Source organism: Nyctibius grandis, chromosome 21, assembly GCF_013368605.1.
Source record: "Nyctibius grandis isolate bNycGra1 chromosome 21, bNycGra1.pri, whole genome shotgun sequence".
Classification (NCBI taxonomy): Eukaryota; Metazoa; Chordata; class Aves; order Nyctibiiformes; family Nyctibiidae; genus Nyctibius; species Nyctibius grandis.
In genome coordinates, this window is record NC_090678.1 from 2,946,278 (window position 1) to 2,972,438 (window position 26,161).

The window sequence follows — 26,161 nt, forward strand, 5'->3', positions numbered from 1 at the left end:
TACAGAATTAGAGTCCTTAGCTATAAACATTTTCAAATCAATGATTATCAAATTAAAATAAAAAAGAAAAAAAAAAAGAAAAAAGAGCAAAGCAGAAGTCTACATTATCACCTATTTCCAGAGAAAATAACAAAGGTAGCCAAAACCCAGAGTCGAAGGTCTCACTCTTTCAACTACTACTGCCTGTGGAGTTGAGCACTAGCAGATCACAGCACCAAGAACATGACCCTGTCTGACAGAAATGGGGCCATGCAGGCGATGCCACATTTCCCAGAGCACATCATAGAATCATGGACTGGTTTGGGTTGGAAAAGACCTTAGAGACCATCTAGTTCCAACCCCCTGCCATGGGCAGGGACACCTTCCACCAGACCAGGTTGCTCCAAGCCCCATCCAACCTGGCCTTGAATGCTGCCAGGGAGGGGGCAGCCACAGCTTCTCTGGGCAACCTGGGCCAGGGTCTCACCACCCTCACAGCAAAGAATTTCTGCCTAAGATCTCATCTCAATCTCCCCTCTTTCAGTTTAAAACTGTTCCCCCTCATCCTATCCCTCCATGCCCTTGTCAAAAGTCCCTCTCCAGCTTTCCTGTAGCCCTTTCAGGTACTGGAAGGTGCTAGAAGGTCTCCCTGGAGCCTTCTCTTCTCCAGGCTGAACAGCCCCAGCTCTCTCAGCCTGTCTCCAGAGCAGAGGGGCTCCAGCCCTCTGAGCATCTTCGTGGCCTCCTCTGGACTCGCTCCAACAGCTCCGTGTCCTTCTGCTGTTGGTGCCCCCAGAGCTGGACGCAGCACTGCAGGGGGGGTCTCCCGAGAGCGGAGCAGAGGGGCAGAATCCCCTCCCTCGCCCTGCTGGCCACGCTGCTGGGGATGCAGCCCAGGACACGGGTGGCTTTCTGGGCTGCCAGCGCACATTGCCAGCTCGTGGTGAGCTTCTCGTCACCCATCACCCCCAAGACCTTCTCCTCAGGGCTGCTCTCTATCCATTCTCCACCCAGCCTGGATTTACGCTTGGGATTGCCCCGAACCACATGCAGGGTTTACCTCAGGTTTGTGGTAGGCAAGAGGAGATGAGATGATATTTTGCCCAAGCATAACATTAGAATAATATAGGCAGATGATACTATTCTAAAATGTGTTATACAGCCTGTTTTATCCACGTATTGGGTCTTGGTGCAAAGGTGCTGAGAGCGGGGCAGCCTCTGTCAGAGACCAGGGACTGCCCCGTGCTGGACACGGCCGGTCCCAGGCGGTTCTGTGACAGCCCCACGGCAGCCCCAGCCGAGCCCCTCAGCCACGCTGGTGGCACCACTGTCTAAAAATATTTAAGAAAGGGCAAAATGGTGCCCAGGGAGTGAGGGGGGAGGAAACAAAGTGTGAGGAATAGCCCTGCAGTAGCCAGGTGAGAGAAAAGGAGAAGGAAGGCGGTGCTGGAGGTGCCAGAGCAGATGTGTCCCTGCAGCCTGAGGGGACACGGGGTGGAGCAGGGATTTCCCCGCAGCCCATGGAGGGCCCCACACCAGAGGCCTGTCCAAATAAATTATACTACATCAGTTCTGTACGTCCCAGAGCTGCAGCATATTTTTGTTAATCCCATTGATGCCATATTGGTTTCCTATAACACGGTGAATACGATTCACAGCAATACTGAACCGTGACTTTAAGTTACAGGTAACCACGGCTGCATTCAGAAACACCTTTTAAAGGAGCTTTCGATTATGCCAGTTCAACTGGTCAGTGCACAAGACCTGGAAACCAACACTACACTAACCTGGACCTGTCATCCATCAGCACTGGAGGGCTCAAGAGCAAGTCCTTGGCTCTAGGACCTGATTCACAGAATCACACAATCAACCAGGTTGGAAGAGCCCTCTGGGATCATCGAGTCCAACCATTGCTCTGACACCACCATGGCAACTAGACCATGGCACTAAGTGCCATGTCCAGGCTTTTCTTAAACACCTCCAGAGATGGTGACTCCACCACCTCCCTGGGCAGCCCCTTCCAATGCCTAATGACCCTTTCTGAGAAGAAATGCTTCCTAATGTCCAACCTGAACCTCCCCTGGCCAAGCTTGAGGCTGTGTCCTCTTGTCCTATCGCTAGTTGCCTGGGAGAAGAGGCTGACTCCCACTCCACTACAACCTCCCTTCAGGTAGTTGTAGACTGCACTAAGGTCACCTCTGAGCCTCCTCTTCTCCAATTCTGCAGGTAAGTTTTTAAATTAATTGTAAAATTTAATGAACCGATATGAATTTTCAGAAGAAAGGAATTTTCCAGTCTCATTTAAACTCCTTTCAAGAGACTTAAGCAAAACAAATCAAGTCACAAGGTGAAGTATCACTGCAGGAGCTTTGCCAATAGATACAAGAATTGGAATCACGTTGGTATTTATACACAAAATCCTTTCTAAAGCTCAGAAGGGTTAATATTACATACCTGAAAATTTGGTAAAATTACATTGTAACATAGATATGATGGGAGAAAAAAACCCTCGTTATTCCAAAATTACTTTTTAAAAAAAACCAACAAAATTAGGTAACAGTTTTAGCTCCCATGACACATTTTTGGGGGCTCCTAGTCATTTGGGACTCCTACCTCATCCGCAACTCATGACCATCAACCTGACATGCCTCTTCCAGAGCAGCAAGCACAGCAACTGGCAGGGTGGGGATGGCAACCCACCCATCCAGCACTCTTGGACCAGTTCTGTGCTTACTCCTCATGCTTGGAAAGAGTTAGAAGGCCCAAGCCTTCAGCGGCTTAGCTCACTCTCATACTCCAGCCTCATGAGAGAAGATTCTCTATAATTGTTCAGTTTTCTATTAAAACCACTGTTTCACAGTGAAAATAAGCTAGAATAGAAAACACAGATAGGAAGAACACACAATTCTACCCAGGCCTATCTGCAAGCACAAACCATCTCTCCACAGGGTGGATTTAGATGAGATATTAGGAAGAAATTCTTTGCTGTGAGGGTGGTGAGACACTGGCCCAGGCTGCCCAGAGAAGCTGTGGCTGCCCCCTCCCTGGCAGTGGTCAAGGCCAGGTTGGATGGGGCTTGGAGCAACCTGGTCTGGTGGAAGGGGTTGGAACTAGATGGTCTTTAAGGTCCCTTCCAACCCAAACCAGTCTGTGATTGTATGATTACAAACCAACACACAACACCCATTCAAGATTGCTCTAACCCTTTTCTGCGTTGAATGAGAGGTGATTTAAGTTTGTCAGAATTATAATGATAAAATTACTAATTGAGAGCATACACTCCTACATGATCCCAGTGATCCCAAAGCACTTGGTTGACCTTTGACAGCAACCACAACAACGAAAACATGTCTTGAAAGCAGAATACTGGCACTGACACTATTCCAGCAGCCCTTACCAAAAGACACAAAACAATGCCTAACAGCAGTCATGCTGATGATAAAATGCACCCGGAGCCAAATTATCATCTTGCCATTGGTTATTTCCTTGGGGTGCTCAGGTTTTATGTCTTTTTTATATGTTGTAGTTCACGAGTGCAGGCTCACGAAGGAATCGTATCCGAGGTGAAACCAGCGTAACGAATTCTTCTCTCTTCCCTCCTTGCAACCGCTCGTTCTCCTTCCTAAAGTTCCCTGCCCCTGTTTACCTGTTTCTGGGGTCATGCCACAAGCCAGATCATTAGAGTCACAGAATAATTAGAAGGATATGGATTGAAAACAACCCATCAAAGAGTGGGAAAGTGTCTTAAACCAAAGCTCCATAGCACACAACTTCACCAAAAGAAGTTACGACAGGTTCTTCCAGCTTTAAAACATTCTTGGTGTTTGTTGTGGGGTCTTTTCCCAATTACATCTCTTAGTCTACTACATCATATTAATTTCCTTTATAACTAAACCCGCTTTCACACAGCATAGTCCACTTCAAGCCACTGCAGGACCATGTTACTTCAACAAACTTGGGAGGCAAGCGGGAAGGCTCTCCAGTGGGAAGTTTATCAGCATGCAACCATTTATTTCAACCCAAAAATCTCATCAAAATAAATACTTTTATGAGCCCCAGCCATCCTTTTTGGCAGATGGGAGTGCTGAGCCGTGGAAATTGTTCCAAAAGCTCACTTGCTTTCAAAGGTAAATTATATGAGGCCTTGCAGCCTGGAAACACAAGCAACAGCTATTTAATGATGCACAGCAGTCTAGTGTACTTTAAGAGGAGAATAAAGAACACGTTCAAATGAGAAAAGGAATTTTCAGTGAAGCAAGTGAAATGAATCCAGTCCTCCTCTTCTCCTTTCCCTTGTCAATGACAAAAGTAAATTTCAGTTAACCATGAAGTCAATTCAGACAACACTCTGCCACAAAAATATCAAGACCCATTCAAATAGCACTGGGAAGAGAAGAGCCTGCCTTGCACCCCAACTTCTCACAGGTCCGTTGCTGAAACAACCTGTATACTTGCAACTGTGATGCTACTCTGGTTCTTTTAAGGAAAGGTGCTGGTCTTTGGACAGAAGAAATGTATCTGGCATAAAAACACTGGTTTCAACTTCTGCTGAGCCACCTTTCTTCAAATCACAGACTGTCAGCACCTCTTGGGCATGTTCTCCAGAGAGCAGACATCAACTATTTGTGGGCATGGAAGGGAATCAATTCTCTAGCTTTTGGCCTCTTCGTTGAGACAATCCAGCATAGGGCTCATTGCATGAGACCAGGCTGGTTTTCATCAAGGTGAGGATATATCCTACCAGAAACAGGAGTTAAGCCTCCCTGATAAAATCCAGTAAATAATTCTTCAGAACACAACCAAACCAGGTCAAAAGTCTAACCTGGAGGGCACATATTTAGCTGTCTCACCGAGTCCATTAATAATGGAAAACATGGGTCCAAGGGGTTAGGCTTCTGCCCTGCTTTGTCAAAGTTAAAGTGATTGAACCACCACTACATGATCCAGATGTCTTTATAAAAAGAGAAACAAGTTTGCATGCATTCACGAGACAACACTTTCAGAAGCTGTAAATCACAAAGATTTGATTGACTTCCAGAGTTGCACACTGAACATGAGTCCTTGCGGTATTTCCCAAAACAGCTTGGAAAGTTTGTTAATATAATTACTTTTTAACAAAGTTGGAGAGAGAGGACATATCTGAGACAGAACACAACATCCAGCTACTACTGCACAATCAAAAATAGTACTGACATAACTGAAGACCACCAAAATTGGTATAACTGGATTCCTTAAGAAACCTTAGCATAGAGAATTGGCCTTAGAAACCATAGAAACCTCAGCACAGGGAATTAGTTCTCTTTCCAAGAGAAGGGAAAAGAACATTTTCCTCCACCTCTCTCCCATCTTCGACTCTCATTTTACAAATAAGAATGTTCATTCAAGAACTCTCCAAATCCACTTGACCAATTTAAGGTTTGAGTTAGCATGTAAATGTGAACTTAACACAGTTAATCTCATTTCTTTAAAGCAGTAACACACACCGAAACCCCAAAACCCCCCAACTATTTAACATCCCTTTGCTTTCAGAAGGCTTAAAAATGTCATTTTCAAAGAAAATACAAACACAAAGGTCAGTCTTGAATTTTCAGATCAATTTAAACCAGCTGAGTTTAAATTAAAGGAATTCTCAACTGGATGGCTGAGTACACGCTAAGTTTTGTGGTCCCTGCTGGAACTAGATAATTTGCAGGCAATGAAAACAAATTCTGGGGATGTAAGAATATTTGAACATTTACCAAGATCCAATCTGAGTCCAAAACAGAGATTTAGCTCAAACTTTTATTTTTTAAATCTTTACCAAGTTGTTTTTTGTTCTTAATGAAAACAGTCTTCCACTACACAAAAGCTTTCTAGACACCTTGACTCACTTGCTATAGTTTGATAATTTAATTTTTTATCTAGTCCATTAGATAAAAGTGTTGCCATAGTTTCATCCCAGATGTATAACATGAATTTCAAGGATACCAGGTTTCCATCTGTGTATCTTACAGAATGAGAACATTTATATGTTATAGAATCACAGACTGGTTTGGGTTGGAAGGGACCTTAAAGACCATCCAGTTCCAACCCCCTGCCACGGGCAGGGACACCTTCCACCAGACCAGGTTGCTCCAAGCCCCATCCAACCTGGCCTTCAACACTGCCAGGGAGGGGGCAGCCACAGCTGCTCGGGGCAACCTGGGCCAGGGTCTCACCACCCTCACAGCAAAGAATTGCTTCCTAACATCTCATCTAAATCTCCCCTCTTCCAGTTTAAAACCGTTCCCCCTCGTCCTGTCACTACACGCCCTTGTAAAAAGCCCCTCTCCAGCTTTCCTGTAGCCCCTTCAGGTACTGGAAGGTGCTAGAAGGTCTCCCCAGAGCCTTCTCTTCTCCAGGCTGAACAGCCCCAACTCTCTCAGCCTGTCTCCATAGCAGAGGTGCTCCAGCCCTCTGAGCATCTCCATGGCCTCCTCTGGACTTGCTCCAACAGCTCCATGTCCTTCTTCTGTTGTTGGGGGCTCCCAGAGCTGAACTCATGATGTTCTTGAAGCACATCATGGGGATCTTCTGGTTCTGATTATTTTTTAATATTAATGACACACTTAATTCTGTTATCTTTCCAAGCACATGAAGTAGAAGGTGACAGGGACATGTCAGCATGGATTTTTCCAAAGGAGTTAGTGGTTTGCACTCTTCCACCCAGTGTACCTTGAAAGGGAGTTTGGTCTTTCCTCTTTCATTCCAGCAGCTAGGTAGAGTCAGATGAGGACATGAATACAAATCACTGCCAGGATTCTAAAAAAAGTACCTCCTGCTTCTGTAGCTCCTACCATTTGTTACACTGAAAAAAAAATCGTAACAAGAGTGCATCTTCTTCCACTTTTGGAATCTACGAAGCAAAAGTAAGTAGGGCTACAAAAATGTGTAATGTTTCTGAAGAACAGGCATACTTATTTTATATTTTGACCTGCTGTGAATACAAAGTAAAGTGGGGCTGGCTCAAGATCTTCAGGGAAGTCCAACCAACACTAAACATTAGGCATGGGCTCTTAAGCACACGTTACACCAACTATATCTGATCTGAGGCATATGGAAATGTATCTCCTCATACAAATACATACTGATCTAGTTATATAAAGTATGATTTTTTGACCCCCTGGTTCCTTTAGTTGTACATTGACTAAGTTGACAGGGGTCCTGTCCTCATTCTTGTATTTTTAGTTTGTGCAATTACTTTGCGTAACTGCCAAGCTGTCACATTAGACATCATCTTCATCTCTTTATGCTCCTTAACCAAAAGGGGCATAACACCACATTTTTGCCTCACAGGAGCATTATGTGAACAGATACAGCCATTGCTGTAAGCCTTAGCTAAAATTCTGGTTTATTAATTGTATGTAGGCTGGCTGATCGACAGCCGGCTAAACATGAGCCAGCAGTGTGCCCAGGTGGCCAAGAAGGCCAATGGCATCCTGGCCTCTATTAGGAATAGTGTAGCCAGCCGGTCTGGGGAAGTGATCGTCCCTCTGTACTCGGCACTGGTGAGGCTGCATCTTGAATCCTGTGTCCAGTTGTGGGCCCCGCACTTGAAGAAAGATGTTGAGGTGTTGGAGCGAGTCCAGAGGAGGGCGACCAAGGTGGGAAAGGGTCTGGAGGGTCTGACCTCCGAGGAACGGCTGAGGGAGCTGGGACAAGAGACACAGCCTCAAGCTTCGCCAGGGGAGGGTCAGGTTGGACATTAGGAAGCATTTCTTCTCAGCAAGGGTCATTAGCCATTGGAAGGGGCTGCCCAGGGAGGTGGTGGAGTCACCATCTCTGGAGGTGTTTAAGAAAAGACTGGACATGGCACTTAGTGCCATGGTCTAGTTGCCATGGTGGTGTCAGGGCAATGGTTGGACTCGATGATCCCAGAGGGCTCTTCCAACCTGATTGATTCTGTGATTCTGTGATGAGCCTGAGGCTACTTAGTAGTCCTCTTACAGCAGAAATTGCCCTTAACATAATTCTTACCTGGGATGATGCATTTTATGTGGTGCAACTGCCATTGCAGAAAAGAGAAAAGAAGAACTCCTTTTTTTTTAACCCAAGTATATATCGGAAGTGAGAGCTACTGAGAGTGAGTAAGGGTCTTAAATTCAGAGGGGAACCCAGCTTCAGTTTTTGAGAGTTTTTCAAGTTCAAAAATGAAAATGGAAGGCAACAGAATGACCCAGCTGTCTGAAGTCTGGCAGTAACTTGCTTGTATAGTTAAATTTTTCCCCAAAGTTCAACAGGCAATTCTGGGAGATCCATTTCCCAACCCTGTCATTCCAAAGAGGTTTGCAATACTGCTGTAACACGGGTTTGGAAGTTTATGGTTTGGTTTTTTTTTTTTCCTTTGAGACCCTTACAGAAAGCCCCAAAACAACAGCAGCTTTTGTTGTTCTGCCAAAACATGACTTGATGAATATTATTAGAGGGGGAAGGGCAAATACAGAAATAATTTATAACACTTCTCCAGAGAATTTGCTCTTGCAACCTGCCCTGCTGTCAGGTCATTTCTTGGAATGCGTACGGAAACCTGGAAAATCTGTGGAGCATGATCTCTATTCCCATTTGTTTATTCTGGGTCTCCAGAATATTCTCAAACAGTCAAAGGATTTGAAGTTAACTGTTTCTTTGCTTAAGTATATGTAGGTTCATACTTCCACCCAAAGAGACAAATATTCTAATAATGGTTTTAAATGCAGGTCTAAAATTACGACTGAAACAGCGCATATGAAAATCAATCATAACTTATATGTATAACTATAAATTACATGTATAAAAACCACACAACTGAAAAGTTTATTCGTGTTGAATCTCAAGCTCTTCAAAGTTAGGAAATGCAGAAATTAAGCCTGCCTGCTTTCAACTGTCTTTAAAACCTCCTTTTGCAGTTGCTTCATGACAATTCTTATGTACATGACCCATCTATTTTTCCCAGAGAATTCACGTTCCATATAAAACAGAGAAAGGACAGCTGTAATTATTTTTTTTCCCCTCCCTTGTTTGGCATTCACTCTACAATACATATCTTCAGAGTAGAAGCATATTCTCCACGGCAGCATTCAGCTGCCTCTGCCATGAAACCATTCCTCCTCCTTCTACGCAATCATACTGATTGTTTGGGACAGAGGGAGAAGAGAAGGCAAGGAACAGGGCTATGGAGGAAACCTTAATTCTAAGCTTTAAGTTTGAGCTTTTGACTTTGTGATCTTCATATTACTCTTGTAAAGCAGTGGAGGGGCCTCAAGGTTTGTAACAAAGTGAAACAAAATTTAAAATTGCTTCCTCATGTAACATCATGCAAACATACACTTGGTGCATCCACAATACAGACCTTAATACTAACCGGAGCCGGGTAGGTGTAACTCCTAGGTTGCCATCCTCCATGAGGACTAAAAGCCAGGAGAAACAGGATGCTTTTCCAGTGGGTTTTAGATACTTCTGTTCACAGCAAAGCATTCATGAGCGTGGATTCCAGAGCCACATGATCTTCCAGACATGAGCCTTCTGCGCCTTCCCCACAAGAACGACTGCTTTCGCACCATGCCTTTGTTCTGTTACCACTCTTGTCCTGTCCCTGTCTTCCCCTCTCTTCCCAATCCCCTCTCATTCACATCATCACTTCTATTCACAGGCTTCTCACCCAAATTCCAATGTTTTTTCCCATCTATTCTCATCCACCTTTTAAGTCATTCAACAGCCCCTCCTTTTTCCACCAAGGTCACCACCGTGTCTCCAGTCTCGTTCACAGTCATTCTCAGTTCTCCTCCCATCAATGTCCCGTATATGGAACATCCATTTCTACTTATTTTAAAAATCAGTAAGAAAGCTGTATTTTTAAGCAGCCTAGGAAAAGTTTTCCCTTCTTACAGGAAGGTTAGAATAAGAAAAATCAAGTGTTTCAATACTAAAAGAAATGGAAAACTACTACTCACTAGCTCCGTTCGTGTGAACTCCCAGCTTTAGCCATACTGACCAGTCCAATTCAGCAGACATAGCAGTGACTCATTTTTACCACAAACAATCTAAATGACCTGGAGGCGTGATCTGAACCATCAATGACTAATTAATCTCCACTATTTTTAAGCTGTACCAAATTCACACTTTGCTGATCATCACTCTTCATCTTAACACCAGTTCTGGCATCAGTACAAACCTTTGGGCATCAGAATCATTTACAGGAATTTCCTTACGGCACTCCATTAGGAGGGGAATAAGTAAGTGTGGTGTAACATAACTTCAGTTCAACTCAAAATTAGTACCTTCTGGAAGGACACAAATAAAACTGGATATGGTTATGAAAGTACAGAATCTGTTCTTAACAGGAGAATTTAACCCATTGCTTGATGAGTATGCTCAAAGCATTTTAGTTTTGAGCTATTATTGCAAATTAAACCCTGAGCCTACAAAAGCAGCCATGGAACCTCACTGCAGCCAAGGAAACCTCACGCTAAAGAAACATCTTTCAAGATCAGGACTTAAATACTTTGATAAAACAAGCATAATAACCTTTCCAAGATACTGGAGACAAAAGGAGAATGCTACAGAAGGACATTCATTTCAGAACTGACACAAAAGGATAAAAAACTCAAAACTAGAGACCAGTTTGAAAAATTTGAAACTGAAGACTCCTTCCCTAACTTGTAGTTAAGTACAGCAGTACACACAAGTTGTTAACAGAAACAGAATTTCAAACCCAAAATTTGAATAGCAAACCTTTCCCTTTTAAGGACTCTCATCACGAAATACTTCTCCTCCCTTACAGACCTGTAATCAGATAATTCAGCAAATTTTACTAAATATGATGAAAACATATTTGGTCTCTTACTATTATAAACCTGTCATGGTTTTTGAGTACAGAATTACCTCTGGAGATGATGGTACAACCAATACCCCAAATAAAGGAAAAACCTAGAAGACTTTTAGAAAATAAGAACAAAACTTGTGCTTTGGACCTTAAGGATATTCTTATTACTCTAATGCACAGAAACCATGGCAAAACATGACCTTCCTCTCATCCTGTTAGAAGAGCTTCGTTTAGCAAATAAGTGGAGATACTTACGTATTTCATGGTTTGCTGGACTGAACCCAACACAACTTTGTCAATTGACAATTCAATTCTGGGCCCTGCACTTCAAGAAAGATGTTGAGGTGTTGGAGCGAGTCCAGAGGAGGGCGACCAAGCTGGTGAAGGGTCTGGAGGGTCTGACCTACGAGGAACGGCTGAGGGAGCTGGGGGTGTTTAGCCTGGAGAAGAGGAGGCTCAGAGGTGACCTTAGTGCAGTCTACAACTACCTGAAGGGAGGGTGTAGCAGAGTGGGAGTCGGCCTCTTCTCCCAGGCATAGTGATAGGACAAGAGGACACAGCCTCAAGCTTTGCCAGGGGAGGTTCAGGTTGGACATTAGGAAGCATTTCTTCTCAGCAAGGGTCATTAGCCATTGGAAGGGGCTGCCCAGGGAGGTGGTGGAGTCACCATCTCTGGAGGGGTTTAAGAAAAGACTGGACATGGCACTTAGTGCCCTGGTCTAGTTGACATGGTGGTGTCAGGGCAATGGTTGGACTCGATGATCCCAGAGGGCTCTTCCAACCTGGTTGATTCTGTGATTCTCTGACAATAATTTTGACCAAGTTAACTGTAGTATTTGAGACCACAACATCTTTGTTAGAAGTGAAAAAAGGCAGTAAGTACTCTTAGTCTTCTCGATAACACAAGCATTGGCTAAGTATCAAGTATTGTTTTGTTGTGTTTCCTTGTAGCTAGCTTGTAACATTGCTTCATCCTCCACTTAATGCACAAAGGGCAAGGATGACAGGAATGGTTTGAAACTTTATACACTAAAAATAGCTTTGTTTGGGTTTTTTGGGGGTAGAACAATCAAAAATGTTTTAAGAAAACAAGACATTGGTTTGGCAGGGTATTTGCTGTCAGTGACTCTGCAGCTCTTTCCTAATCTCCAGTTCAGCATTAGCTGTCTCTAGGCCCAAAACAGTGCATATGTTTGCACATTTATGAACTTCATTCTTTACACATCATTGACTAGTCAGATAAAAAGGAGGGCAAGTTTTATTTCTGTTGAATGTTGCCTGAAGGACATACCATAAACAGCTGATGCAGATGACTACTGCATCTCCTGTTCATCTGCATCCACACACTGGTGGATGTGCTCCTTGAAAACAGGATTTCTGATCCAGAACTGAAATCTGCAGTGAAAGTTTTATTTGGGATGACAGCGTTTTGGTTAAATCATTTTCACAGTCCCTTAGCCCAGATGTAGCTTTATGTAAGGTCACTAAAATTATTTCAGAGTCTTTGGGTTTGTATTTAATGCAGATCATTCAGCAGTTATTGTGGAAGACTTCTGAAAGCGATGTAGAGGGTTTGGGTTTTTTTTTACCTAGGCGAAGTCTCACAACCTGTAACTACTGAAAGGAGATGCAATTATATAAAGCAGCGTACTCTTCCCTCCCCTCAAAAAATACCCTGCCAGAACAGCATCTACTGATATTGATACCAGACAGTTCGGTTCAGCAACGGTTTAGCAAGAGTAGGCCTCAGAGTTAGCAACGGTTTAGCAAGAGTAGGCCTCAGAGTAGGCTCTAAAAGGCCTGCTCTGTGTTACCTTTACACAGAACAAGCTTTCCTGTCAATAATTTTCCTTTTAGCTAGAATAATAGAGAATAACAACAGGTTCTGAAGCAAACTACATGTTTTGTAGATAGAGCTGCTTATGGGATTGATAACAAGGTTCTAGTAGTCAATGATTCATGCTGTTTATGCTTAGTCTTAGAAAAACAAAGGTCTCTGCTAATTATAAAAGGGCCAAAAGACAAAATAAAACTGTAAAGAACAACTTTGTGATGTCTGAATTAACTTGATTCATAAACTCTTGTGTCAGAGGAGAGGTAAGTTCAAAACGATATCTTCTTCTTAAGAACACAAGTACTTGTCAACAAGAAGGCCTCGACCACGCTTGCGCACAAGCACGATTAAAGGGGGATTGGGACCACCAGAGACCACCCAAGACCCCTTCCCCAATTTAGTACGCATGCGTAAAGACATTACATAATGCATTACATAACGTATTAGCATATGCATAAGTTTCTTGGAATAGGTGGGCTTTTCATGGAATTATATGAATATTCATATTTGTGATGTATATAATGAGCAAGCTTTTTGTTGCTAGGTGTGCATGCTAGGAGGAGAGATCCCCCATGCACCCAGCGCTGCAATAAACCAACGTCGGCTTTCTAAACTATCATTTGGTTTGGAGAGTTTTCTTGGTTACTGTTTTCCAGTAACAATATCATCACTTGTTGATATCAATCTCATGTGCAGGCCATGGGCTGCTTCGCCTGCAGAGGAGGAGCCCATTATTTTACAAAGTAAATGCCAAGATGAAGCGGGAAGGAGGTGAAAGTGGCTACTGAAACTCCCTGCTTAAAACCTTACTCAGAATTCAAAGACAGCCTAACCATTCAAGCAGAAGCTGGTATTCTCAGAAATGGGAAAGTGCCAAGACGTTCAGAAAGCAGAGGCAGACAGCTGACACAGTGCATGCCACCTCCACTTACGAACACGGTGTCACCCAGCACCCACAAGTTGCTCTTTCTGCTCACTTCTACCTCCTAAAACCAGAAGAAAACTAAAACAAAACAATGAAACAAAAACTTTATCCTAAAACTTCAGTTCTGGCAGTTTCCCATTGGCAGTATCATGATCCCTTCTGTATAAAGGGATTTCATGGAGTCTCACAGAGAGAAGTTTCACCCTTCATACACAAATAATTGCAAAATGCAGGTCAGGAACTGCACAGTCCCAACAGCTCATTTCTTTTCCTCTGACTTTTAACCTCTCTGACTTTTGGAGGATAAATCTTCTGGGAAGTCCTGCTTTTGATCACCTTCACGTCATTGTCAATACTTTACAACATCCCCAATAAGAACTTCAGTTTTTCTAGGCAACAACAGTAGAAAACAGCTATGTATCTCCTACATTTGTCATTGTCCAAATTCTAGGAAAGAAAGAAAAAGGAACGACCCAAAGTAAATTTTTATTAAAAAACCTCATCTAGTTATTGCCTGTACCAGGAAGCCAAAGGAAAATGTTTACAACACTTATAAACAATTCCAGCTCCTCAGATAACTAACATGTGATTTCATCTCTCTCTAAATTACTTTTCATGCACTGTTGAAATTTCATTTCTGCCTAAGGCTCACTGGAGTTTTCAAAGAAAATAGTCATTCAAAGCTGTGGGTCTGCAATCACAATTATTAATAAGTCAGCAGAGCTGTCAGAAGTATTGAAACATCAATTAATAAGTTACCACAGTGACTCCATGAACAAAGGAAACCTGCTGGCTCACACCTATCTGTCCACAATGTGAGGAACATCTTTGTCCAGGATTATTAGCAATCCTTTGCTTGCTACCAAAATGCTCATTTAAAGCTCATACTGCACTCTCCTTCAGAGTAGTAAAGCCACTGGGCTACTCAGAGCCCAGAACTGCTCCTTACTTGACAGGCTCTCCTCCTGGAAGCCTTCTGGCACAGGGAAGTTGGTGAGATTCTGTTCAGACGTGGCAGTTCACACTTCCCTAACATAAATAAAAGTTGCAGAATTGCATCCTGATATAGCAGATGGAAAAAGAAGGGAAAAGTGGAGCAGAGTCTACATACCAACAGTAGAACATTCAGAATTTCTCCTAGTCCTCCCTAACCCACGACCAGCTCATTTAAAGACTTAGAGTGTAAGCTGCTGCCTTGTTTTCTCTATAGATTGCAGAATTCGAGCAAAGTTACCTCATTAACTTGTTTTTTGTCCAAGTGAAAAACTTGACCAGAACTCGTTGAGGCAATTTCTTCATAGACCTTGTAACCAATATGATCCCTGTCATCACAGTCTCCAGTCAGTACAAACACTACCTGTAATTAAAAAAAAAAAAAAATTAAAAATCAGTTGGCACATGGTGCAAACTTCAGGAAAATATTGCAAAGACAGCATGAAGGCATGGCAACAAGAGAACTGTTATCACTTGGCATGGGTTCATGCTACTTTGCATGAAGGACAGCCATACTGCATGCACTACTGATGGAAAAAGCAACTGTGTCCAGTTCTGGGCCCCGCACTTCAAGAAAGACGTTGAGGTGTTGGAGCGAGTGCAGAGGAGGGCGACCAAACTGGGGAAGGGTCTGGAGGGTCTGACCTACGAGGAACGGCTGAGGGAGCTGGGGGTGTTTAGCCTGGAGAAGAGGAGGCTCAGAGGTGACCTTAGTGCAGTCTACAACTACTTGAAGGGAGGTTGTAGCGCAGTGGGAGTCGGCCTCTTCTCCCAGGCAACTAGCGATAGGACAAGAGGACACAGCCTCAAGCTTCGCCAGGGGAGGATCAGGTTGGACATTAGGAAGCATTTCTTGTCAGCAAGGGTCATTAGGCATTGGAAGGGGCTGCCCAGGGAGGTGGTGGAGTCACCAGCTCTGGAGGGGTTTAAGAAAAGACTGGACATGGCACTTAGTGCCATGGTCTAGTTGACATGGTGGTGTCAGGGCAATGGTTGGACTCGATGATCCCAGAGGGCTCTTCCAACCTGATTGATTCTGTGTGATTCTGTGTGATTCTGTGTGATTCTGTGTGATTCTGTGAATGAAGGGGAGGAACAGACAAGAATCACTTTCTAAGTGATACTCATCCATCAACACTTGGACTTCCCAGAATACTTATTTCAGAACAACATAAAAACATCCCCAGATCTGGTAAGCTGACCAAGAACACATGCTGGCAGAAGGTTCACCCGCACCATTTAATTCACAACACAGAATAATTTTACCCTTCGATATTGCGAAAACAGGGCATTAAATACATAAACCAGTTCAGAATGTAAATCCCCTCTGTACCTGTGATTGTTTCTGTTGAATGAGTTGAAGTACTTCATGGGTAAGTCTGTAATCTTTGGATCGTGCATCAGTAAATACATAGATGAAAGAACCAGGAAGAGAAATTTCTAGAGCGATCTTTATTGCCCCGATGCTCATCTCTGGACAGTCTCCACCACCCTGTTCATAATTAGAAGAAAAACAAAGCATTTTTCTAATAAAAAATAACATAAATAAGTTACTTTCTTTTGGGATATTCATACAGATACTTTCTCAGCTAATAACTTATTCAGTTTTTTGTCCTAAGCATTGTACGCTTTCTGCAGAGTGCTGTCACAGACTCACGCTCACAAGCGACAACTGTAACAATTCCTTAGAGAAAATGAAGTCCGAGGAAGGGTTGTGGTTAGCCCTGAAAACAGCTGGTGTCATGGTCACTCTTATCTTCTCTGGAAGCCCCATGTTTTGTTTAGCTCCAGCTCCTGTGACATCCCCGTTTCCTATACTCACACGCTCCCTCACTGGCTGACAAGTTAATCGCTCCGGTAGTATGCAGCAGTCACGGGAGGTCACGGTCATCGCTGCAGAGGGGAAATGATCTCAGCCAAGCAGTGCTGAGCTCCAGCAGGACCTTTAGATACCAGAACAGCAAGAACTTGCCCTAGAGTTCACGCTGAGGGGCAGCCAGCGCAGGGAGCTCGGCAGAGGGGGTACAGGTGATGTGTTCCCAGCGCCCTGCGTTGCTGCGTAGGCAGCTGCGTAGCTGGAGATTTTGCAGACCACGTGTTCAATCACAATGCTTCCAAGTATGGCTTTAGTTAACTTTATAGGAAAGCATCAGTTTCTCTTCCTACATTAAGAATTAGAGGAAAACACTGTTTAAATAAAAGTTCATTTTAACTTACATAAAAATTAACTCGGCATACTGAAGGCAGAACTTTCCAAAGAGCTGAATACGAACTGCAAAACCTGTCCCTGTAAACAGCAACAGTTCTCTGCACTTTCAAGATTAAATACAAAAAGGTTATTTCTTTTATTTCTAAAGTCAACACGCCTTCACACATACTTGTATACAAATCTCCATGGTCTGGGAAGGAAGCGAGAAGAAAAGAGATAATGCAATTATTGCATCTATTTTTAATTCTTGAGACACCATCAGAAATGATGTTTTGAAGTTAAACATTCAGACACATAAACCAGAAAAAACTTTGCCTCCCTCAGTCCCCCAGTCCTTAAGAATTTCAGCTGTCCTCAACGAAACATTCATGTCAGTAACGATTTTTAATCTATCAATATCTTTAATCCCATTTCAAAGCAAGAATATCAATAACCTACTCATCTATGTTAAAGAACGGGTGTCACCATTGTTGTTTTTATCAGTACTTTCTAAATGGACTCTTAAGGCAAAAGCAAGGGGTAGACTCCAGAGTGCCTGAAATCCAACAGAGAATTCTCCAAAAATGTTTTTGACGCACATGTCAGAACTTTATCTTGGCAATGCTTATACAATCCCATGGGACAGATCAATATATCCAAGTTATTTCTTTCCTGCTCTTCCAAAGCGAATGTCTTCTTCAGCGAAAGACTCTTCCACACAACGCTTTAATTTGTAGGCAAAGTCAAGACAAGAGCTAATTCCTACAGACACCTACTTGGAACAAGAAAATCTCCAGTCCCACTTCAGGTCTATTAGAGATTATTGGCTCATGTAATATTCTATAGGGCAGCATCTATTTTCTACGTGTAGTAGGAAAAGCACTGCTGAGCTAAATGGTTGTTCTGAGAACTGGCATGAACTTTTTTTATTCTCATAATGTAGAAGAGGGGTATTCTCAAAAGGCAGCTCAGTTTTCTGACCTCCGAGGAACGGCTGAGGGAGCTGGGGGTGTTTAGCCTAGAGAAGAGGAGGCTCAGAGGTGACCTTATTGCAGTCTACAACTACCTGAAGGGAGGTTGTAGTGGAGTGGGAGTCGGCCTCTTCTCCCAGGCAACTAGCGATAGGACAAGAGGACACAGCCTCAAGCTTGGCCAGGGGAGGTTCAGGTTGGACATTAGGAAGCATTTCTTCTCAGCAAGGGTCATTAGCCATTGGAAGGGGCTGCCCAGGGAGGTGGTGGAGTCACCATCTCTGGAGGGGTTTAAGAAAAGCCTGGACATGGCACTTAGTGCCATGGTCTAGTTGCCATGGTGGTGTCAGGGCAATGGTTGGACTCGATGATCCCAGAGGTCTCTTCCAACCTGGTTGATTCTGTGTGATTCTGTGATCAGTAGAACTATGAAACAGAAATGTATTAGCTTCATTTAAAAAAAAAAAAAAAATCCTTTAAATGCATCCTGCCGTTATCTCCAAATTGCAATTAGGTATGGTTACAATTACCTTGTGGAGTTTTCTGGAAAGAGAGAGGTGAGTAAAGCTCAGCAAGTCTTATTTTCCATTCACACAGAAATTTAGGTTGTTAGCTCAGCGCATCTGCACTAGTCACTTTTCTTATGTCTAAAATTTATATCTATATAACTGTTTACTTAAATGGCATTGTATCCACTTACAAAAGGATAAATTTAGTATCTAATTTTAAAAGTGTTACCAACAACTCTTACAGATTAGTATTTTCATTAAGTAAGCTATCATTTTGGTACTGAGAAATTCATATAAGGCCTTTTCATAACTTGATGCAAGTGTAACAGCATCTGTATCATAGGATCAGGTAACACTCAAACTATGTGAATATACTTCAAAAGATTTTCCTATAGACAAGATTTAAGTATATTGCTTATCCATTGTGAAAAATGTATTTAATACAAGAATACACAAAAAATCTGGTTAATGCTTAAAAAAAATAAAAGACACTAAGAAGCCACTGCTGCCCAAGTACAAGTTATTGTCATGCTGTCCAGAAGAATGATTCACAGTTAAGTAGAGATTAAAGATATGAAAAATATGATCAACTTAGGAGGTGTCAAGGGAATACTTCCTCTATCACTCTGAATATAAAAGGAACAGGGCCTGGCTTCTTCAGTGAAATGTATACAGACTAATTTTTACCTGATGTCAAATGCCAGCCAAGCGCCTATTGCAAATGTCACGTACAGACCCTCCGATCATTCCGTGACCAGATGAATTTTGTTGGAAAACAAGAGCTGGGCTTATCATGATGCCAAGGGAGGACAATTTTTGCAGTATTCCTGGAGAGCATATTTTCATTGTAGGGATTGAGTGCACCCTCAGTAAATTTGCAGATGACGCCAAGCTGGGTGGGAGTGTCAATCTGCTGGAGGGTAGGAAGGCCCTTCAGAGGGATGTGGACAGGTTGGATAGATGGGCCGAGACCAACGGCATGAGGTTCAACAAGAACAAGTGCCGGGTCTTACACTTCAGCCACAACAACCCCATGCAGCTCTACAGGCTGAGGGAAGAGTGGTTAGAAAGCGGCCCAGTGGAAAGAGACCTGGGGGTGCTGATCGACAGCTGGCTAAACATGAGCCAGCAGTGTGCCCAGGTGGCCAAGAAGGCCAATGGCATCCTGGCCTCTATTAGGAATAGTGCAGCCAGCCGGTCTGGGGAAGTGATCGTCCCTCTGTACTTGGCACGGGTGAGGCCGCACCTTGAATCCTGTGTCCAGTTCTGGGCCCTGCACTGCAAGAGAGATGTTGAGGTGTTGGAGCAAGTCCAGAGGAGGGTGACCAAGCTGGCCAAGGGTCTGGAGGGTCTGACCCATGAGGAACGGCTGAGGGAGCTGGGGTTGTTTAGCCTGGAGAAGAGGAGGCTCAGAGGTGACCTTATTGCAGTCTACAACTACCTGAAGGGAGGTTGTGGTGAAGTGGGAGTTGGCCTCTTCTCCCAGGTAACTAGTGATAGGACAAGAGGACACAGCCTCAAGCTGTGAAAGAAAGAAATCTTAAATTCATTAGACAAAACTTTTAAACAACTTGCTTGTAAATGAAGAGTTTTTGAATACCCAAAAGCTTCATCTAAATCATACACCTTTTAGAAAGAGTTGCAATTATTGGCCAGTAGAGCTGCTTAGAAAACAAAAAGTAAAGACTGGAAGGATTTGTAAAGTTTAAATTTCACTATGAAGGAGAAAAGGATAATGGCTGGCATTTTCTGCCTCCTTGAAAATCTGCTATTGTTTTCTCTGAACTTCAATCTTTCTGCCAACTTTTAAACTACTCATTCTTCCCAAATTAGCACTACTGGCTTCCAAACAATCTTTTGTTACAGGGATTACACTGTATGCCAGTTTCTAAAGACTGTTCTTTAAGACAGGAGAGGCTGTCTGGCACTACTACCTCCAGCAAGGTTCTCCACCGGCCAGAAGCATTTTGCTTGATTAAGAAAGACAAGACAATAGGATTGTATTTTCCTTCAGTAAGGGTAACTCCATTCCAAGACTTCTCTTTCCTTCCATCACCTGATCCAGATATCATTTGTGGTTCATTCTCATCCAGGGAAACTCCACCAAGGGAGATATACTGGTGTGCTGGTTCAAGAACTACCACTTCTCTCTCGAGCACATCTACACAAGTAATTCACAGGGTTTGCATATGAGAAGAGTACCCCAGTCAACCTGAAGCTGTTGAATCAGTAGGTACAACTACCTGAAGGGAGGTTGCAGTGAAGTGGGAGTTGGCCTCTTCTCCCGGGCAACCAGCGATAGGACAAGAGGACACAGCCTCAAGCTTCGCCAGGGCAGGGTCAGGTTGGACATTAGGAAGCATTTCTTCTCAGAAAGGGTCGTTAGACATTGGAAGGGGCTGCCCAGGGAGGTGGTGGAGTCACCATCTCTGGAGGGGTTTAAGAAAAGACTGGACATGGCACTTAGTGCCATGGTCTAGTTGCCCTGGTGGTGTCAGGGCAATGGTTGGACTCGATGATCCCAGAGGGCTCTTCCAACCTGGTTGATTCTGGGATTCTGTGCCAAGTAACGCATGGCAGTGGAGGCAGTACCTAAGTCATACTTGATGGGTCTTCCAGTCCTTTTGTACCTAAATTAAAGCTAATGAAGGGTATTCATGGGAATTAAGTTCCAGAACACAGTAAAACAGTTCATAAAAGTGTCTGTGAACAAGTAGCAGGACTAATTAAAACACAAAATAAATGCCAGCATTATCTAACTATTCTTTCTTGTGTTATTGAACTGAGTTCCCATACAATGACATAAACCAAGACAAAATAATTAATCCTAATCATAAATATAGATGTCCAGAGAACAGGAAGATGACAGTTTGTGCAGGTAAAATGACAGATGAATGGCCTACATCCTGATGAAGCCCTGTAGCAGAAACATCAACACAAGAGGAAAGATCAGAGGGATGAACAGGGCCTTTGCTAGAACCACAGAGAGAACAAACAAGTTACTCACCTGAACATAAAGTTCCCTGAGTTCGAACTGAAATTTCTTGGGATCTGTGGTTATTGTCACCGGACCGATTTCTAGGATAAAAAAAATTGGAAAATATGAGGAAAACACAAAGTTGTCTTTTGATAACTTCAAGTGAAGAGTTAACTGCTTCAGATTCACAAAAATCTGGTAGTAAAAAAACAAACTAAAGGCATTTAACAGACAGGAATAATGAAGAATGATCTACCCAGCACTGAAATCCACAATTCCAAATCCAGTAACTAATATCAGTCCAGTATTACCACCTTCTGGGTGTCCTACACATTTATAGGCACAGAAAGCACTCTGTGTTTCTTTCACGTTTACTTTTGACCAATCATTTCATTGCTTAGTTATCAGAAGGGAACAAAAATCCCCCAAACAAATGTGGCTGCACCAAAAAATAATGTATTTTTCCAGAAACAGATGTATAGGTAAACGTGAAGGAGAGGCCTCTCTGAACAGAATACACATAGAAAAAAATTAAAAAAAAAAAACAAGTGCCACATCTCTTGCCTGAAAGAAAAGCCCCAACGCCCAACCTCAGCATATCTAGCAGCAGTTGCCAGAAAGAACTGAAGCAGAATGAACTTTAGTCGTGGTGTTTGCCACGTCTTTGTGTATTGAGACACAGCAGGACATCAAATTGAAGTCGACTGGGGCACGTGAGTAACAGCAGCGCACGTTTGAGCATTTCCCAGTCACACCAGCTGTACCACAAAAGCCTCCCTCTGCCCCTTCAACAACTGCCTTCCTCATCGGTATCAAATGTGATTGTAAGTTTGCCTACAGCTGTGACAGTTTACCTTCGTCTGCCTTGGCACTCCTACGCTTCGTTCTTGCCCTGTCCTTGTGCCAGTAATGGCACTCACGGAGCCCAGCGAGCTGGGTCAGGGTGCTAAGCCAAAAATAAATCACAGAATCAACCAGGCTGGAAGAGCCCTCTGGGATCATCGAGTCCAACCATTGCCCTGACACCACCATGGCAACTAGACCAGGGCACTAAGTGCCATGTCCAGGCTTTTCTTAAACACATCCAGAGATGGTGACTCCACCACCTCCCTGGGCAGCCCCTTCCAATGTCTAATGACCCTTGCTGAGAAGAAATGCTTCCTAATGTCCAACCTGAACCTCCCCTGGCCAAGCTTGAGGCTGTGTCCTCTTGTCCTATCGCTAGTTGCCTGGGAAAAGAGGCCGACTCCCACTCCACTACAACCTCCCTTCAGGTAGTTGTAGACTGCACTAAGGTCACCTCTGAGCCTCCTCTTCTCCAGGCTAAATAAATAAGTGTACAGACACAAAAAAAAAACAAACGAGTGAATAGATTTCTGCTAGTTTAGTGCCCCAAAGCACTCAAAGAGATCAGCTGAGCACCAGCATACAAAAGGGGGTACAATTATGCAGTCAGGGTGAAAGAAAAGCATGGAACTGCAGTGGTGCCAATTCAATACAGCTGCAGCTTACATGGAAGTGCTGCCTCAGCAGACCATAGAGCACTTGCCAAGCTCTATAAAAGTTAATGCGTACTTATCTTTCATATAATCTAGACATTTATCTTTTTTAAACAGTCCAAAGCTTTATTTCACTGGAGTTTCAGCAACAGCCATCACTAAAGTCTCCTATAATCACACACGCGTGTGCCTGGGGGGCTGTATTTATGAGTGCCTTTTGCTAAGCGTAGGTTTTAATTTGTTTGAAAGTCACCCAACGGATCACCCTAAACCTCTCCTAGAGCATTAAACTGTCTTAAGGGGTTTTTTTGTATGGCTTTGCTAGGAGCCAGTCATCTATGAATGTTATTCACTACAACGCTATGCTATCATCAAAAGAGCCATCACGAGGACTCACCATTCCTCCATACACTTCACCCTGCCACTCCACCTGGTACCATCCTCCTTTGGGTATTTAAAGCACACACCTGCAATAAAGCTATCCCCAAATCATTTTGCTTCAAATCTATCCCCTGCCAACCATTGTTCTACAGCATGGAACAGAACGGGGTTTATACATACAGTAAAACCACCAGCCCCAGTATTCCCCATGAGCTGAGGGATGACATTGTTCAATCCCAGAGCAGTAAATCCCTTGGAAAGGCTTTCCTTCCCTATAAAATAAAGATCTGGAAAGCACCATGACTTCAGCTAAGCTAGAGCAGCACACCCAGTTTAGATGGGATGAGAGCTTTGCCTTGTTTCTCCGCAGGCAGCAAGGACTCGCTCCAGCGGCGTGCGCGGATGCCAAGGCCCAGCCCTTGCCAGGGTGCCGCAGGCCCACGCCAAGGCTCCGGTCGCCCTCTCGTGTGAGCTCAGCAAAGAGCACAGCTTTGAAATGGCACCTAGGTTAGAGGTTAGAGAAGGAGTATGGTCTGCTCAGCATCAAACAGAGAGTCATCTGCTGTCAGGACAGAACTGGGAACTTCACAGGAGCCGTACAGAGGGCAGATCTCCTCAGCCAACTCTGCAACCAAGGCCAGAGTCCATCACCTTCCCCTGAGGTCAAGCAAGGCCCCAAAGAGTGAATAGGCTCATCCATGGCTTCAGCAGTAACGATCTCCTCTAAGGGACAAACAGCAGCAACACGAACGTCCAGCTCTGGGGCCCCCAAAAGAAGAAGGACGCAGAGCTGTTGGAGCGAGTCCAGAGGAGGCCACGAAGATGCTCAGAGGGCTGGAGCCCCTCTGCTATGGAGACAGGCTGAGAGAGTTGGGGCTGTTCAGCCTGGAGAAGAGAAGGCTCCACGGAGACCTTCTAGCACCTTCCAGTGCCTGAAGGGGCTACAGGAAAGCTGGAGAGGGGCTTTTAACAAGGGCATGGAGTGATAGGATGAGGGGGAACGGTTTTAAACTGAGAGAGGGGAGATTGAGATGAGATATTAGGAAGAAATTCTTTGCTGTGAGGGTGGTGAGACCCTGGCCCAGGTTGCCCAGAGAAGCTGTGGCTGCCCCCTCCCTGGCAGTGTTCAAGGCCAGGTTGGATGGGGCTTGGAGCAACCTGGTCTAGTGGAAGGTGTCCCTGCCCATGGCAGGGGGGTTGGAACTGGATGATCTTTAAGGTCTCTTCCAACCCAAACCAGTCTGTGATTTTATGATTCCCAGGGTCAGACAGCAACCACATCTCTCTACGTCAGCTCTTATCTGAGGGACATCGGGAACACTTCCAACTGTACGCAATGATGCCAGTTCTTCATGTACACCTACAGCTGCAGTTCAACACTGAGCTAATCGATTACTGATACAGAAGGCATCTGGAATGGCAATAACCATCCAGCCCTGGGCTGGTATTGCTTCCCCCATCCACACGATCTGATCTTCGCTCAGTTGTGTGAAGGTTATTCAGTATTCGTCACACGTAGCTCACAAGCCCATCGTTCTAGGTCTAAATGGTGACATGACCATCTCAGATGGTGAGAATCACAATCTGAAAGCTCACCAACATGTACCAAAACCTCATCATCTACTGTCTTTCACACATTGTCATGCCAACAGCTTATGTGACCTGCTTGCCAAAAAAGCTGAAATAGCCTTCACCGAGTTCAATGTCTTTTAGTCTCATTCTGCTACCTCAAAGTGCAACCCAAGCACGACTGTTTCATCAGTGCAGGTACACACAGGCCTGCAAAACATTCAGAACAGATAAAAGTGAGAAGACATTACCAGAAATGCTTTAAGTTTACTTGCCAGCTAGGAATTATTTCCAAAAAGGACTTCAGGGAAGAATGGCAGGTTCTCTCACAAAGCATCACAGAAAGTTCTCATAGAAGGTTACATCACTGACACGGTAAGAACCTCAAAAAGTGTGAAGTCTAAATCAAGTTGCAGTCATCAATCTGGACAGGGCTTTGTAGAACAAATGCACAGGTCTGAGACACCAATGCTGAAATATGAACCCTTTTTTAGGCACAGATGTTGGAATACTGTCCCCGGTCCTCTAGAGGTGCTTGTGTGAAAGGTGAGAAACCTGATATAGACGTGGCAAGGCAGCGACTTTCTTACGCAGTAACTAAACACTCTTGTCTCAGAAGTACAACGTAAACATCAGGTCTTTCAAACTGACGTGGTGATCCAAGACTTCATTCTTGGATCCAAGACTTCATTTCCCCGCACTTCAAGAAAGATGTTGAGGTGTTGGAGCGAGTCCAGAGGAGGGCGACCAAGCTGGGGAAGGGTCTGGAGGGTCTGAGCTACGAGGAACGGCTGAGGGAGCTGGGGGTGTTTAGCCTGGAGAAGAGAAGGCTCAGAGGTGACCTTAGTGCAGTCTACAACTACCTGAAGGGAGGTTGTAGTGAAGTGGGAGTTGGCCTCTTCTCCCAGGCAACTAGTGATAGGACAAGAGGACACAGCCTCAAGCTTTGCCAGGGGAGGTTCAGGTTGGACATTAGGAAGCATTTCTTCTCAGCAAGGGTCATTAGCCATTGGAAGGGGCTGCCCAGGGAGGTGGTGGAGTCACCATCTCTGGAGGTGTTTAAGAAAAGACTGGACATGGCACTTAGTGCCATGGTCTGGTTGACATGGTGGTGTCAGGGCAACGGTTGGACTCGATGATCCCAGAGGGCTCTTCCAACCTGATTGATTTTGTGATTCATATTGCACACACACGTAGAACTGGAAACGCATTTTAAAGGAAAGGTTGCACACCACTGAACAAAGCCTGGGCTTCCCAAACTGAACTCACAAAACTTAACGTCACCACGACAGTGTTCGAGCCTGTACCCAAGCAATTAAACAAATGTGACAACATAAAACTCAGTACATCTGTTTGACAGAGATTAAGAGTCTTGATACTTCCTTTCTGGGGCAAAACTGGTAAAAAAAACATCTTCTTTGTAAATAAGCAGAGAGGTCCCCAGTAACCTGAGAAACCGGCCGCTCTGATGTTTTTCCATGACTTTCTGCCACACCTCAAAGGGCTGCATGTTTATA

General features: G+C 44.0%; 1 protein-coding gene across 1 annotated transcript in view; it reads right to left on the reverse strand.

Moving 5' to 3' along the window:
* Nucleotides 1-26,161, reverse strand: part of HMCN1 (hemicentin 1) — a 229,266-nt gene that overhangs the window by 173,410 nt on the left and 29,695 nt on the right. The window contains exons 2-4 of the mRNA XM_068416737.1: nucleotides 21,226-21,296; nucleotides 15,884-16,042; nucleotides 14,792-14,914 (exon numbers count right to left, since the gene is read on the reverse strand). Of these exons, the coding sequence (XP_068272838.1) occupies nucleotides 14,792-14,914; nucleotides 15,884-16,042; nucleotides 21,226-21,296 (353 nt within the window). The remainder of the gene's footprint in view (nucleotides 1-14,791; nucleotides 14,915-15,883; nucleotides 16,043-21,225; nucleotides 21,297-26,161) is intronic.